Below are 17,927 nucleotides of genomic sequence, written 5' to 3' on the forward strand. Positions count from 1 at the left end.
TTAACAGCACAGATTTCTTAGAGTGTTTGAGCATACAACTCTTCTGTTGAAGTACCTCCAGTCAAATGGGATAGACATTTTCTCTGCCCATCATATGATGACCGCCACACAAGATAGCCTCAAAAGTATCGCCAGGTACTTCGCAACTGTGAAGGCAGCTGCAGACACATTTGTAAAACAGACAAGTCAGAGGGAGGACAACACAGACATGGAAGCAAAGCACACCATTGTTTTTCTTGTGACATTACCAATAAGTTTGATGTGTCACATGGCCCTCTTCCAATTGAAAAAAACTAAAGTTGTATCCAAGATGGCCAACTTCTAAATGGCCACCATGGTCACCACCCATCTTGAGGGTTTTGCCCCCTCACATATACTAATGTGCCACAAACAGGACTTTGATATCACCAACCATTCCCATTTTATTATGGTGTATCCATATAAATGGCCCACCCTATAGATAGTTCAGGAGCTTAACTTAACAAAGCAGTCTTTTGGTTTCCACTAAGTACGGGTTAGAATACCAGAATAGGGAGGATGGTGTAGGTCTAAGTTTATTAGGCTTCATGGCTTTTCCTATAATACCTGGTGAGCTAATCTCTAGTCAAAATGCCCAGGCCAATTTTTTGTCCAAGTCGAACCCTCTCAGCCACCTCAGAAAATAGAGTTGACTCTGGCCCTTCCTTGAGAATGCAGTGGTATTTTTAACCCACTCCAGTTTATTATCTATGTGTACTCCGAGCTATTTATAGTCCTCCACAATGACCCCCTGGATTGTACCAGAGGTTACAGTCCACAATCATTTTTTTGGTCTTTGTCACGCTGACCTGCAGATGATTCTGCTTGCACCACGTGACAAAGAAGTCAACCACAGCCCGGTACACTGTGTCATCACAGACAATCAACAATCCAGGAAACAAGAAAGGCATCCACCCACATCACTCTCAGCTTATCACCCAGGAGGGTCAGCCTGGTGGTACTGAACGCGCTGGAAAAGTAAAGAACATGACCCTCACAGTGCTCGCCAGCTGGTCCAAGGGAAGCAGTGCGTGCATTGTCAAATCTAAAAATACACAAATTCAAACATACCAAAGTAAAGTGATCTCACCCTCTCGCTCTCCTATAATCTCAGACTGCCCTTCAAATAGAAACAGCTAGCATTAGGAAGTAAACAAGTTTCAGTACTTTAGCACCATTACCAGAGTCTGTTTGTTTATATAGTTTTATCTCAAAAATCTGGGTTAAAAGAATCATTCTATGAAGAGAGGGAACTGATCTGCCTGCTTTTTGGAACAATGAACTTCACAAACAGAGACCCAAGTTTAGAGCACATAAATTGAGTTTATGTTACAATCAGGAAATTCTTTAAGATGAGTTAGCCTGAATAGATTGATAATATAACTGAAATTTTCTTAGGCATCTACCCCTTCTTGTTTCTTTATACTTACAGTGTAATTGTGATTAGTAAGAGTAACAGGTTTCCCATCCTCTGTGTAGTATGTCTCTGTAAAGTCTTGACCCAAAAGCTCACTGAGAGAGAGGGGGGGGGGAGAGAAAGAGAAACAGAGGAAAGTGTAAGTAATTATAAAATACCTAATTTTTTAAAATCCCTTTTGAATGCAAGTGTCAGCATCAGTGGCAGACAGCAAATCAAACACAACCTGAAGCCAAGATCACACAGAATACTTTCTTGTCATAAACTTTTTTTCACTCTTTATATGTGAAAATTGATAATTGTTTATACCAACAAAACAATGTGTACAAAAAGAATGTGAATGAGACACTGGAATATAGCAGGGGATTTTAGGAGACCAAAGCACATAACTGTGCTACAGAAAATGATAGTGACACACAAAATCTGAGACACATGTAGTTAAATGAACTCGCTAATAATCCTTTGATAAGTCAAGGTTGGTGACAGATTTTTACTGAATTGACCCTATCCACACAGTCTTCCTGCAGGAACCATACTTGGAGGCAGGATTTCAATGTTTTAACTATTAAAACACTGCAAGGATTTTGGTTTGAACTAAAGGTAAGGTTTTACCAAACACACTTGTATCAGCAATCACAAACTTAACATTTGAATAGCAGAAAGAATTTTCATTACAGCTGAACCATGAGAGATTTAAACAGCAAAGAGAGTTGGAGATGATGAAAGAAAAAACTGAAAAGGATCGCTCCTAACTCTTGGTAGCACTGTCACTTGGTGTTCGCTCTCTCTGCGGTAGAGTATCACTTCCTGTTCCTGCTCAAACACAGTGGTGTTTTTGAGTAGCTTATCTGCTTAGCAATTTAATTAAAAACTTTTATATACATTCATTTTTCATAGTATAATTTTCACGTTTCATCCGAAGCACAGTTTCTGTGTAGTCACTACCTAATTTATAACCAACGTATTCACTCGCTGTGTCTGTACTGTTTCGCTAGCTTAGCTTAGCTCGTAGCCGACTCACTAGCACCATGGCTACTTCACCTGTCCCTCCTGCACTTTCCTGCTCATTGTGTCAGATGTTTAGTTACTCCTCGGCCTCCTTTAGCAGTAATGATATCTGTAACAAATGTAGCATATTTGCAGCTCTGGAGGCCAGGATTACTGAATTAGAGACTCGGCTTCATTCACCTGTAGCTAGCCAGGCCCCTGTAGCTGCTGCAGCCGAAGATAGTGTAGGCCCCGCTAGCTGTTCCCCGGCAGACCCCAAGCAGCTGGGGAAAGAGGGTGGCTGGGTGACGGTGAGGAGGAAGCATAGTCTTAAACAGAAGCCCCAGGTACACCACCAACCCGTTCATGTGTCTAACCGTTTTTCCCCACTCGGCGACACACCCGCCGGGGGTCAAACTCTGGTAATTGGTGATTCTGTTCTCAGACATGTGAAGCTAGAGACACCGGCAACCATAGTCAATTGTCTTCCAGGGGCCAGAGCAGGCGACATTGAGGGAAATTTAAAACTGCTGGCTAAGGGTAAACGTAAATTCAGTAAAATCATAATTCACGTCGGCAGTAATGACACCCGGTTACGCCAATCGGAGGTCACTAAAATCAATATTGAATCGTATGTAACTTTGTCAAAACAATGTTGGACTCTGTAGTTTTCTCTGGTGCCCTCCCCAATCAGACCAGGAGTGACATGTTTAGCAGCATGTTCTCCTTAAATTTCTGGCTGTCTGAGTGGTGTCCAGAAAACGATGTGGGCTTCATAGATAATTGGCAAACCTTCTGTAGGCAACCGAGTCTTGTTAGGAGAGACGGCATCCATCCCACTTTGGATGGAGCAGCTCTCATTTCTAGAAATATGGACAAATTTATTAAAAACCCCAAAATATGACTATCCAGAGTTGGGACCAGGAAGCAGAGTTGCAGTCTTACACGCCTTTCTGCAGCTTCTCTCCTCCTGCTACTCCCCCAAAAAACCCATCTCCACTGAGACTGTGTCAGCTCCTAAACAGACAAAAAACAAACTAAAAACCAGCAACAAACAACTTAAACATAAAAAAAATCACAAAGAAAGAACAATAAAGTATCCACATCTGAACCAAAGAGTAAAACAGTGAAATGTGTATTATTAAATATTAGGTCTCTCTCCTCCAAGTCTCTGTTAGTACATGACTTAATAATTGATCAGCAAATCGATTTACTCTGCCTTACAGAAACCTGGTTGCAGCAGGATGAGTATGTCAGTTTAAATGAATCAAAAACCCCCTAGTCATTCTAACTACCAGAAATCTCGAAGCACAGGCCGAGAGGGCGGTGTGGCAGCAATTTTTCACACCAGCCTATTAATTAATGAAAGACCAAGACAGACTTTTAATTAATTTGAAAGCCTGATGCTTAACATTGTCCACCCCAGCTGTAAAACTCAGAAACCAGTCTTATTTGTTATCATCCAAGGGCGTAGATTTGGCATGGACGGAAGGGACATGTCCCTACCAATATCCAACGATTATTGAATTGTCCCCACCAATAATTTGATCTCTTTGAGTAAAGAAAAACAAACCCGATAGAAAGAAAAAAAAAGATCTGTCAACATCTCATTCACCTAGCGGTGCAGAAAGAGTTAAATTACGTTCGCTACTGGAGTCCTACCTCATGTGACAAATATGGCCAATGTGATTGGCTGTGCCTCTCAGGGAGCTCTGTTTAGTTTTAGCAGCGGCAAGCCTGCGCTGCAAGGCCCTCCAAGGAGGAGAGGAGGATGCCACAAAAAGGAAGAACCTGGATATAAGAAAGCACTTTTCAAAGAAACCTGTAAGTCATTTAAAGTCAAGTTCACTCATAAAATGTCTCCGTCATAATAACGTTACAGGCTATGCTAGGCTTTGGCCCACAGTCTAAAATTGTAACAATGAATAACGTGTTTTGGAAACTGACTGCACCACAGGCAGCACTATTAGTTATCTCAGTCTCAGAGTAGCATTTCTAATTTTGATTGAAACTGTCAGAGAAAACGGCAGCCTTGAGCAAGCCAGGATATTAGTTTACAGAGGCTGTTAAAATTATATGTCTAATGTTAAAATGTTGGTGACACAATAATTTCATCCTAATGGCACTGACATATTCATAGGGTTAATTTTTGAGACAAAATATCATGAGGTAGGCATGATTTTGCAAATATTCCACCTTGTAGTGCAGTTTGCACAAATTGTTTTAAAAATGCACTCACCCTACAAACATTACAGATGAGGCAAGATCTGCACAAATTGACAGAAACACTGAAGCAGCTACCCATTTTATTCTTATTGTCATGTATGTCCTATTTGTCAGATGACAGAAGAACCAGCACAAAGCTTAGAGAGTAATGATGATACAAGATCACACGTGAAATTGGATGATGACCTATTGGTTCATTACTGTATCTGAAGCACATGTGTGACTGCATGTATGTGGAATGTCTCACTGTTATTTATCAGGTGACAGAGGCAGCTCTGCCATGTTGTAGCTCGGACAGAGGTGAAGAGGCAAGGTAACTGGTACCTGACTGATGTTTTGGTGCTACAGATTAACGAGAGGAGCAGGCATGTGTTTGGCTCCTTCACATAGTGGACATTGAGTTGTTGTGTGGGGCACCAGTAGTCCATGTCTGTTGCTGTAACAGTAGTTCATGTTTAGAAGAAAACATCCCAGCTCACTGATTTGATAGGGGCAATAGTGCCTAAAATGTTGCATAATGTTGCTGAGAGATCTTTTACTTTATGGTAATCTTAGATGAGTAGTTTTATGGACAAAAACCACCGGGTCATTCAGTGTTCCCTTAGTGCTAATGTATCAGAGATGTTGGTGTACTATAGCTGAAGTAATGTTGTTAAGTCCTTAAAGTCATATTCTTTTATTGTTATGACTGTATTTGAAGCTATTTTTACTTTTGTATGATATCTGATTTATATGGAATATGGCTGAAGTAAACTAAAGCCTAAAATACTTAGTCAGTCATTTGTTTAATAGTAATTTAACATTATATAATTCACATATACAACTATAAATTACTAATTGTAATTTTTAATGGTTTAAAAGCTTGTAGAATAGCATATGTAGGCAAGTATATTTCTCTTCTTTTTTTTATCAAGAAGAAAACATAAAAAGGGTGGAAAAAAAAAAACAGGGCAGGGTTCGGTGGTTGAATCATCCGTCCCCACCAATGCCATCTATCGTCCACCTGGGCTTTACACAGAGTTTCTGTCTGATTTCTCAGACTTTTTATCTGATTTAGTGCTAAGCTCAGATAAAATAATTATTATGGGTGATTTTAATCCATGTAGATGCTAAAAATGACAGCCTCAACATGGCATTTAATCTGTTATTAGACTCAATTGGCTTCTCTCAAACTGTAAAAGAACCCACCCACCACTTTAATCACACTCTAGATCTTGTGTTAACTCTGACCTTCCCAAAGTGTGGAGCCCGCCCCCTAGGGGGGGCACAGAGCCATTGCAGGGGAGGCGCAGTATGAAAAGGGGAAAAAAAATTAAATAACATACAAGTAAATAATAGCATAATTGACAGGTTTTTGACGGGGCTCCCACACAAACACAAAGCAGGAGATGAAGCATCGCTGAGTATATTTCCAAACCAACTTCATTCTAAGCCAAAGACTAGAAAATATGGTGAAGCATATCTTCCCTTTGGTTTCACCTGCACAAGTGCCAAGGTAGGTCTCCCCTGCAGAATTGCTTTTCCCTTCGTCGGGATCACACGCTGGGCTCTTCAAATCACGGACAAACAGGATCCCACATTCTTGATTTTTAGTTCACAAACACTTGTTGTAATGACCAACTACTCCTGACATTTTGGAGACGTTAGCTCTTTATACAGTAAAGTTACAGTGGGATACAAATAATATCAGGCTGATCCTGCCACGATTTGTTCCCTCGATTCAAATCACGGACAAACAGTTTTTTGTGTTTTTAAACCAATTTCCACAGAGAGGCATTTTTCGAAAAATGTATAGATAGCAATGTTGAATATTATTACACAGGAAAAAAAACAACTACACATAAAATAATTACATCATGACGCCTCTGCCTTTCTAAATGGAGGGACAGTAACTGGGTGTGTGTATGTAAGCGTGTAAAACCTGAAGATAGAGACAAAATACTGTTAATCTGACTATCTGCCATTCTGCAATTCATTTACGTGTGGACGAAACAGCTGCGTTTTCAAAAATACCCGTGTAGGTGTGAATGTAGCATAAACAAGTTAGTAGTTTATTTTCTTACTACCTGTAATTTATTCCTTTTTACTTGTATTTACTTAATTGTCTACTAAATGCTAAATGTTTGAGGTGTGAAATAAACCACAATGGAGAAAAATATGGGTGTGTGTGGTTGGAGGACGTGTTTGTGTGTGCGTGTGTGTGCGGGGGGGGGGGGGACATTTGTCTTGTAAAACAAAAGGGGGGCCTAGAAAAATAGGATCTACAGGTTAACCACTGTGTTAACATATGAAATAGAAACGTAACATTAACAGTGTTTCCTGAAAACCCTCTCCTGTCTGATCATTTCCTGATAACATTTACATTTACAATAACTGAATACACAGCAGTGGAGAGTAGACTTTATCACAGTAGATGTCTTTCTGAAAGCGCTGTAACTAAGTTTAAGAATATAATCCACTCACTGTTATCATCTTCAATGACCTGTACCAACATAGAGCAGAGCAGCTATCTGAACGCTACTCCAACGGAGGTCGATTATCTTGTTAATAATTTTACCTCCTCACTACGTACGACTCTGGATACTGTAGCTCCTGTGAAAACTAAGGCCTCAAAACAGATGTACCTGACTCCGTGGTATAATTCTCAAACGCATAGCCTAAAGCAGATAACCCGTAAGCTGGAGAAGAAATGGCGTGTCACAAATTTAGAGGATCATCATTTAGCCTTTGTTTGCTTTATAAGAAAGCCCTCTGCAAAGCCAGAACATCTTACTATTCTAAAGACCTTCTATGACTCTGTGGTGGCCTCAGCCATCTTTTACGGTGTGGTCTGCTGGGATGGCAGCATCTCTGCCGGGGATAGGAAGAGACTGAACAGGCTGATCAGAAGGGCCAGCTCTGTTCTAGGATGCCCTCTGGACCCAGTGGAGGTGGTGAGTGACAGGAGAATGGTGGCTAAGCTGTCATCCCTGTTGGACAACATCTCCCACCCCATGCAGGAGAATGTGACAGCAATGAGCAGCTCCTTCAGTGGCTGCGGCACCCACGGTGTGGGACAGAGAGATTTTGCAGGTCTTTCCTCCCCACTGCTGTCAGACTCCAACTTCAAGACTTCAACTGATCAAACACACACATCCACACATGTCCAATAACACTAAGTGCAATACTCTTTTCTGGCATCGTATTTTTACTCAGTTGTATACAGCATTTGTATTCTATTTTTATCCTATTGTATATTTTATTCTATTTTATTCTACTGTATATAGTATTTTATTCTATTCTGTACAGTTGTGTACTGTATTTATTCTTATTATATTCTAATTTTTGCTTCATAACTTTTGCACTGTCCACTTCCTGCTGTGACAAAACAAATTTCCCACGTGTGGGACTAATAAAGGTTATCTTATCTTATTCATCACTGATTGAAGAAAATAAGAACAACCCCAGGTTTCTCTTCAGCACTGTAGCCAGGCTGACAAAAAGTCAGAGCTCTGTTGAGCCAACCATCCCTTTAACGTTAACTAGTAATGACTTCATGAACTTCTTCACAAATAAAATTTTTATCATTAGAGAAAAAATTACCAATAATCATCCCACAGATGTAATATTATCTACAGCTACTCTTAGTACCATTGATGTTAAGTTAGACTCTTTTTCTCCAACTGATCTTTCTGAGTTAACTTCTATAATTACTTCCTCCAAACCATCAACGTGTCTTTTAGACCCCATTCCTACAAAACTGCTCAAAGAAGTCCTGCCATTAATTAATTCTTCGATCTTAAATATGATCAACCTATCTCTAATAATCGGCTATGTACCACAGGCCTTCAAGCTGGCTGTAGTTAAACCTTTACTCAAAAAGCATTTCTAGACCCAGCAGTCTTAGCTAATTATAGGCCAATCTCCAACCTTCCTTTCATATCAAAAATCATTGAAAGAGTAGTTTCAAACAGCTAACAGATCATCTGCAGAGGAATGGTTTATTTGAAGAGTTTCAGTCAGGTTTCAGAGCTCATCACAGCACAGAAACAGCTTTAGTGAAGGTTACAAATGATCTTCTTATGACCTCTGACAGTGGACTCATCTCTGTGCTTGTCCTGCTAGACCTTAGTGCAGCGTTCGATACTGTCGACCATAATATCCTATTAGAGCGATTAGAACATGTTGTAGGTATTACAGGTAGTGCGCTGCAGTGGTTTGTATCATATCTATCTAATAGACTCCAATTTGTACATGTAAATAGAGAGTCCTCTTCACACACTAAGGTCAATTATGGCGTTCCACGGGGTTCAGTGCTAGGACCAATTCTGTTTACATTATACATACTTCCCCTAGGCAGTATCATTAGAAGACATAGTACAGGGTGGGCCATTTATATGGATACACCATAATAAAATGGGAATGGTTGGTGATATTAAAGTCCTGTTTGTGGCACTAGTATATGTGAGGGGACAAACCCCTCAAGATGGGTGGTGAGTTTCTCACCACTTATAAAATGTGTTCAATGTGCTGCCCATTGTGTTGGATTGTCAATGCAACCCTCTTCTCCCACTCTTCACAAACTGATAGCAACACCACAGGAGAAATGCCAGCACAGGCATCCAGTATCCATAGTTTCAGGTGCTACACATCTCGTATCTTCACACCATAGACAATTGCCTTCAGATTACCCCAAAGATAAAAGTCTAAGGGGGTCAGATCTGGAGACCTTGGGGGCCATTCAACTGGTCCACGACGACCAATCGACTTTCCAGGAAACTGTTCATCTAGGAATGCTCGGACCTGGCACCCATAATGTGGTGGTGCACCATCTTGCTGGAAAAACTCAGGGAACGTGCAAGCTTCAGTGCACAAAGAGGGAAACACATCATCATGTAGCAATTTCAAATATCCAGTGGCCTTGAGGTTTCCATTGATGAAGAATGGGCCCACTATCGTTGTACCCCATATACCACACCAAACCATCACTTTTGTTGTTCCAACAGTCTTGGAGGGATCCATCCAATGTGGGTTAGTGTCAGACCAATAGCGGTGGTTTTGTTTGTTAACTTCACCATTCACATAAAAGTTTGCCTCATCACTGAACACAATCTTCTGCATGAACTGAGGGTCCTGTTCCAATTTTTGTTTTGCCCATTCTGCAAATTCTGTGCGCCGATCTGGGTCATCCTCGTTAAGATGCTGCAGTAGCTGGAGTTTGTAAGGGTGCATAAGAATAAAGTTACGTTGAAACCAAGCACACCATTGTTTTTCTTGTGACATTACCAATAAGTTTGATGTGTCACATGGCCCTCTTCCTATTTAAAAAACAAAAGTTGTAACCAAGATGGCCGACTTCTAAATGGCCACCATGGTCACCACCCATCTTGACGAGTTTGCCCCCTCACATATACTAATGTGCCACAAACAGGACTTTAATATCACCAACCATTCCCATGTTATTACGGTGTATTCATATAAATGGCCCACCCTGTAATTCAAACCTCCTTTGTTGCCTGATCTTAGACTTTCTGTGCTGTGCTAGACAAGCATTCTCAGTGAAGTCAAACACCTTTTTTAAGAGTACTCTCATCTAGAATAGACTGTATGGGTCCTCTTCCCCCTTTAAAATCTGGTTCTCTGTATTTATTGATTGTAATGTGTAAAGCAGCCAGATATCCAGCCACTTATCCATTACATTCAATCACTGCTAAGGCAGATCTACAGGTCCTAGCCAATTATTTTCTGTGTTCAGATTTTAGAGTTATCAAGACTTTAATTTTATGTCTAGATCATTGGTTCTCAAACTGTGATACACGTACCACTGGTGGTACTTGGGCTCCCTGTAGTGGTAAGTGGGAAATCTAACAGAATTTTTCAGATTAAATAATAATCCATTCTGAAGGTATCCAAAGATCACACGAGAGTTCCCGAGGCTCTTCTGGGAGCTGGCGTCAACCAGAAGACATCTCCCCAAGCGAGTCCTCTATGAAAAGCAGCCTTTCCTTATCGCCAGTGGTCGCAGCCGCTAGAGAGTGCTGGCGGGCTCGTTTCCCTGAGCCTTAAAACTGCAAGTCGGCAGACAGTGCCGCAGTGTTGACAACTTAGCGACTTTGTCGCTATATTTAGCGAGTTTTCAAACCCCCTTAGTAACTTTTTTCTAAAAAGCGACTAGCGACAAATCTGGCGACTTTTTCTGGTCTTATCGGGAGACTTATGACGACTTTTTGACGTGGAAGCAAGTATCGCTCTTACTGTCAGTTGGGCTCACAGGTGGCAGATAGTCCTCACGCAGAAGTCCACCCGAGCTGCTGTCAGAGCAGGAGATGCTCACACCTATAGGTCCAAACTGCAAATAAATCGCGCATGAGCGAAGCTCCTGCTCCTGCCCTGACTGCAATGCAGTCAGTTCTTGTTTTACTCTTACTTTTTGTTGATCACAAGGTTTAAAACGACTTAAAAATACACAAACAAACAGTAACTACACCTAGAGTGCCCATTTTGGGTCACTTTTGCCGGTCACAAGACTGGATAAAGGAAGTGGGTTGGAAATGTGACAAAAAACTAGAGAGCGAAAATTTCAGAAGAAATTTTAAGTGTGCCTATGCCGCTGCCAATGAGTGCAGTTTGCCATTCATACGGCTACAGGGAGCAAAACGCAGCAGAGCAGCTATTCTCCACCATGAACTACGGTAAAAACAAACACCGCTCGCTCCTCACAGATGACAGCTTACAGTCTTGCGTAAAGATGAAGTGACTTCGTACAGCCCCGATTTGCAGATGCTGTGCGCACAGGTTCAGGAGCAGAAGTCCCATTGTACCACGGCAGACATGGCGATGTTTGCATGAACACGCTTTGTAGCATTTCTTTATTGACCCACACAGCCCGACACACCAACACAACAGCTGAGAGTCTCTAAGCCGGAGAGGCGTGATTGCAGATGCCGCTCAGGTGGGTCCGCCTCCCCTGCAGCAGCACTGCAGACCACGCCCCGCCACACACATCAAACACGTAAAATAAATATTTATCCAGATATTTTGCAAATATTTATTTTTCCTTTTTTAGCAGCATAGTGCTTTTTGCCAAATATTTTTAAAATTCAGGTCAAGGCGCTAATCATAGTAAACTGTATTTTGATCTCTCCTATATGCAGCGCAGCATACAGAGAGACGAGAGGACGAGGCTGCAGGTACATCACAGCCAAAAAACTAATAAATAGAAATAAAAGAAGTAAGAAAATAAATATATGCTTAAGTCTCAGGGGATAAAGACAAGGCACAATTTAGAATTTACCATTTAAATTTGGAGTGGTTTAAAGTAAACAGTGTAGCAGATTGATTTTCTTGGGAGTAAAGAAATGTTTTGCATGCACCTTTTTGTTTTTTGTTATTTTTACACAGCGTTCTGATTGACTGACAATGATCTACAGTCAATTTCGTACATTATTATAAAAACTTTGGTTGAAAGATCCGATCCACATAATCATTTAATAAAAGCTAGATATTTTAAATGAGAATAAGAAAGAAAATTATTTCTTTGCGCCCCCCTTGTCCTGTAAATGCCCTACCTGGCCCCTGGCAAAGATTTTGCTAGACCCGCCCCTGCACAGTTACCAGCTGTCAGCTACCTAAAAAAGGATCCTGGTGTTATTTGTCTCTCAGAAACAGTTCATAACTTCCCTTCAACTCATTTATGTCACCTAAAAGGTAAACCTGTTTCTCCATCACCTGTTCAGCTCTGATTATTCAGTAAGGACATCTCCTGGTTTCATCTTCACGTTTCCCTCTCACTAGGATATCCAAACTGACATAATGTTCAACAGCTTTTACAGCTGTGGCTCCAGCAAACATCAGCTGATACTAGAAATGAATATCAAATAAATTCTAACAACAGCTGATCAAGCTTAAACGTGCTGCTGTTGTTTAGCGCGACATCCGCTGGTTTCCTCTTTCTGGCGCAAAGTGGGCGATAAACAAACAAGAGAGAAAAGCCGATCAGCTGGGCCCTGTTTCAGGAAGCCGGTTTAGAAAACCCAGAGTGAAAAACGATACTCAGGGTTGAGTAACCCCGAACTGTCCAACTCGGAATATTCGGTTTCAGAAAGGCTGATAACAAGTAGTTCAATCAACGCGGAGTTGCTTTAACCCCAAGTGAAGTGCGCGCACGAGGATACATAAAGCCCTGATTAGTGGAGCACAGATTAAGCGAGTCACCATGGAGACGGAGGGAAAGAAGGCGCGGTCAATGTATTTTACAGCGCTTGACGCCGAAATTCTGATGGCAGCATATGCCGATAACATGCAAATTTTGCAGAAAAAAAGTAACACAGCCTCAGCTGCCAAAAAAAGGGAGCATGCATGGCAAAACATAGCCGACAGAGTCAATGCGTGAGTGTTAATTTAAACATTGATCTAGGGATTTCCACCCATTTAACATGTTATTTTATTATATTTAATTTTTTATTTTATACATTTGATTTTGTGATGATGTGAGCACAAGTGCAACCCAACAGGCCCCAAACGTGCCTGGCAGCAAGTAAAAATGAAATATAAAAATATAGTCCAAACAGGTAAGGTGTAATTGTATTATGAGCCATAGTGCTTGGTCTGTTTGTCCCATGTAAATCAATTGCAGTTAGAGGCTACATTAATTTTCTTTCTGTAAGCACTTATTGAAATTATCTGAGCACATTACAAGTACATATTTGCTTACTCTGTATGCTCAAATGTGGCCCGTTATAGCCAACAGAAAAAAAGCGGAGGCCCGAAAAACAGGTGGGGGTCCTCCACCACCACCACTCACAGAGGCTGAGCAGTTGGCCCTCAGCCAAAACAGTGGGCGCCCTGTGGCTGAAGGCATCTCTGCGGGGACATCCTCTGAGTCAATAACCCCGCAAGACACAAGTGCCTACATAGGGGGTAAATTCAAAATAATACATGATGTGCATACATCCTTTCTTCACAGTCACCTTTGCAGTGCTACTCATTCATTTGATAAACTCTTTACCATAATGGATTATTTTGTAGTGAAGTTATTTTCCTACTGATTTTGCCTTCCCTCAGTCTTGGTTGTCTTTGAGAGCATAATGACAATGAAGTGTAAGGTGATTGGTATGTTTGTTAATTGCCATTTGGTCCCTTGTAAGTTATAGGTGACCTGTATAAACCTCATATTCTATCAGTTGATGGTGGTGGTGTACTGCATCTGGTGCAGCCTCCTGTTGAGCCAGACCAACATGCAGTTGTGAGTAATACTCCACAGATTATATGAGTTTACAGTAGAACAGCAATGTTGTTTATTTCTTTACTACAGGAAAATAATGAAGAAACATTGACAGCTGTTACAGAGGAGGAAGCAACGGAGACACTTTATGAGGTTTACATCTTTTAATACTTTGTGTACAGGAAATACAGGCGACCAATAAAGCCAGTTGAACAAAAATCTGTTTATTCTTCTTTCAACATGTTGAGGTGATGGGTCAAAAGAAATGATTGTGACATATGGTGTCTCTGACTGCGCTTCCATCTTGTATGTCCGTGGGAGGGTCAGGATGTTCATGGTTTGGATCACTGCTGATGTTTGGTTCAGAAGGACAGTGTTCTCCTCTAATTGTGGCAATGTTGTGAAGAATCACACATGCCACAATAATGTCACATGCCCTTTCTGGGGTGACCCTGAGTCTTTGCAGGCACTGGAACCGGGCCTTAAGCATTCCGATAGTCATTTCAATTCTGTCTCTTGTCCTGCAATTAGCCAGATTATATCGCTGCTGTGGGCCCGGTTCAGGGTCAGAGTAAGGGGTAAGCAAATAGGGTAAACATGGATACCCCCTATCACCAAGCAAGTAGCCAGTGAACTCTCCTAAGACAGATAGATACACTTCAGTTCAAATGTCCCTGAAGCAATTGGTCTTTATATATTTTAAAGTATTCTCAACTCACCATGTCCAAATTTTGTGCTCAGTGTACATTCACGGAATATTTGTGAGTCATGGACAGAGCCTGGCCACTTGGCTTCCACATTTGTGATAATGTTGGCAGCATCATATATGATCTTCACAGTGCAGAGAACACAAATTAGCATCCATTACTATAATGAAATGATTTGTTAGTTTGAAATGCTACAGGGAACTATGTACCTGTACATTAATGCTGTGGAAAGACTTCCTGTTCACATAGTCTCCTTCATTTACTGAAGGAGCAATGATTGGAATGTGAGTGCCATCTATACACGCCTGGGAACCGTGAAAATAAATGTAAAATTTAAGTAGTAGTCCAAGTATCACCACATCATAAATTAAGTTTTGGTCATCCTGATACCTGCAATTTTGTGGAATCCCTCTTTGATAAATCTTGTGGGTCTATGACCGGGGAACACCACAAACGAGTACAGGAGACGTTTCAGTGCAACTGTAACATTCCTGACTGCCCGACAGACGGTAGCCTTGGAAACGTGCTCAGCGTCACCAATATTATACAGAAAGCTCCCGTTTGCAAAAAACCGAAGTGCAATACAAATAATATGTAATGAAATGAGAGCATGTCCGCGATGTGTCACATGCGTAATATATGGCCTGAGGATGTTATCCAAATAACTTATAGATTGTGCTGAGAAACGGTAACGTTCGCACAGAAAATCATCAGGAAATGATAAAATGTCCAAACGCGCTCTGATCACTCTCTCCCGGCGGAGAGCTCTGCAGAGAATTTGGGCTTCACGATCTACTGGCTCTTCAAGGAAGGGACACGCCATGTCCGACACTTCCTACTGTCAGGTTTCCGACAAAGGGGCGGAGACAGTCAGGGTTAGTTGTAGTAAACCTGCTAGGGGGCAGGTTAGCTTCACGGAGTGTGTCGTCATGGTGACTCACTGAGGCTTCATCTGAACTCGCTTTGTGAAACCGAAAACCCAGAGTTTTCGTTAACTCAGGGTATACTTACTCAGTTTTTCCACTAAACTGGCTTCCTGAAACAGGGCCCTGATCACTGATTAGTTTCATGATTTTAGTAGCAACAGGCGAGAGAGAAGGAGAGAATGAGAGAAGAGGCAGCTGTGCAGCAAAGACAGAGTAGACAGACAGAACCTGAAAATTGTGCTGAAAAGAGCAGAAGAGGCTGAAAATTGTGCTAAAAAGAGGTGAAGCGTGCTATATCTTTTGGTGCACATAACTTTTATACTTTTTCAGATATTAAGCTTTTTATGTCATTTTTGGCCCATTTTACTGAATGGGACAACATTATCAGTGTGATCACCAGCTTTGCTTGCTGGGCTGAGCCATGTTTTTTTTCTGTACCCTCACCAATTTCACATCAAAACATAGGTATTTTCTATGGCTTTCAGAAAATGTCACTATCATTGTTGTGGGAGTTAGAGATTTTTGGAAAATCTCCTCAGAGCAGCACAAAGTCTGAAAACTCTCCATAGAAACTCAATGGACACTTTGTTCAAAATCAGCGCTGGAATTCTCCAATGAGACACATTTTCTAATTGTCATGTCTCCTTAACGAAACGAAGTTAAGACATGAGGCTTGTGTCAATATATCTTCAGACACTCCTGACGCTCATGAGTCAACAATTTTTTTCTTACCTATTACCGTTTGGCCATGACTTACATTTGTTTGAGGGTAGGAAATTTCTGCCCGTGGTATGGCAAAATGTCCACGTTACGAAATAGATAAAATAGAAAACTGCCACTCCTCCTCCACCAAGAACCTCATCTTCAGCCAGCATCATCTCACTCAAAAGGCGATGGAAAAAGGTGCTTCGACTTACGAAAATTTTGACTTACAAAAGACCCTCTGGAACAAATTAATTTTTTAAGTCGGGGTTCCACTGTATTTGTTTTAAATTATAGTATTTGTGCTAAATGGTAGTATTTGTGACAAATCATAGTACTTCTGCTATGTTATAGTATTTCTGCTAAATAATAGTATTTCTGCTATTTTGTAGTACTTTTGATAAATAAAAATATTTATACACAGCATTCACACTGCATTTTCACAGGAAATGCAACCTTTTCTAGTTATTATTTGGTATTAAGACTACTTTTAATTAGATTTGTGCTGTGTGTTTTATTATTAATGTATTTTATGTATTTCTGTTTTATATTACTGTGAAGCACTTTGTGGTTTTTATCCTGTGAAAAGTGCTATATAAATAAATTGATTTGATTTGATTTTAGTGTGCATCAGCACCAGACTGACAGAGGGTGTGATGGAGTGACGGCAAGTCACAAGGAAAAATGAGTGCTGGTGAGGCAGTGTGTGTTGAGCACAGAAAAGGTAACCCTAGCTGGCTCCAGGTTGACTTCTTTCTGGCTAAGTCAAAGACACCTGAGCAACCAGAAGTAAAGGTAACTAGAGGCACTGGTGACAGCTGATATTGCTGGACCTCTGGAGTAGAATTCATTTGTGTTTACCAAGATCTAGAGTCATCAGAGCAAAAGACCACTAACAGGCCCATTAAATCTTAGCCGTCTAATTATTCAGATAATAAACCAAAGGCAAGCAAAAAAATAAATAAATAAAACAGCTAGACAACAAATGGACAGCAGTCAACCAGATAGCACTGTGTACCAATAACATCAGAGGCACAGAAGGATATATGAGAGATTAGGCTGACATGAGAACTTACTGATTATGTTCCACTTGTAGCACCAGCTGGAGGTCACTGGACGAGAGCAAGATCTTTCCTCTGACTGGATATTCCTCCTGTAAGGTCATGATGAAAACTGGGTTAGCTCCAGGTGCTTTGGCTTCTTTTCACTATTCAAAGCCATGCCTATTGGGTTAACTTGTGATTTTAAATCTACTATGAATTAGAGGTAGATAAAGTGCCTGAAGTTTATAGTGGTCAGTATGATTACAATAGTGCTATATGAATGAAAAAACATCTCTGATTGCTAGAACATGTTAGTAGCCTTGCCGGTGCATTTTGTATGGCTTGGAGGCGAGAGAGATGATTTGTCCAAGCTGGTAAACAGGGCATTACAATAATCTAAACGCGATGACACAAATGCATGAACATTTTTTCCAGTTCAGCTGAGGAGACCATATATCTCCTCAGCTGACCTGGCATTTTCTCCATCTTCTTGGAACTATAGGCCTTTGGAGTTGACGCCGCAATGCATTGTGGGAGCGCGGCGCCATTTTCCGGGTCCACAATCAAAACAAACACACTGTGTTGGAACGACGAATACAAGAAAGATACTTAAAAGCAGCTCAAAAGAGAATCAACTATATAGAGACCAATTGCGTCCAGAGGTGGAGCGGCAGTACTTGCAGAAAATGTGGACCAGTA

At 41.0% G+C, this 17,927-nt stretch overlaps 1 protein-coding gene across 3 annotated transcripts in view; it reads right to left on the bottom strand.

The window, feature by feature from the left end:
- Positions 1-17,927, bottom strand: part of adam19a (ADAM metallopeptidase domain 19a) — a 107,095-nt gene that overhangs the window by 59,885 nt on the left and 29,283 nt on the right. Inside the window, exons 3-5 of one of the 3 annotated variants that reach the window (XM_085400723.1) lie at positions 17,262-17,338; positions 4,085-4,213; positions 1,449-1,530 (exon numbers count right to left, since the gene is read on the bottom strand). In XM_085400723.1, the coding sequence (XP_085256849.1) occupies positions 1,449-1,530; positions 4,085-4,213; positions 17,262-17,338 (288 nt within the window). Of the gene's footprint in view, positions 1-55; positions 159-1,448; positions 1,531-4,084; positions 4,214-17,261; positions 17,339-17,927 lie in introns of those variants that run through there. The other 2 variants (XM_085400724.1, XM_085400725.1) reach the window with 2 other exon arrangements.

Source organism: Rhamphochromis longiceps, linkage group LG3 (genome assembly GCF_057381845.1).
Source record: "Rhamphochromis longiceps isolate RC_006_pf linkage group LG3, R_longiceps_female_GT1.1, whole genome shotgun sequence".
Taxonomy (NCBI): domain Eukaryota; kingdom Metazoa; phylum Chordata; class Actinopteri; order Cichliformes; family Cichlidae; genus Rhamphochromis; species Rhamphochromis longiceps.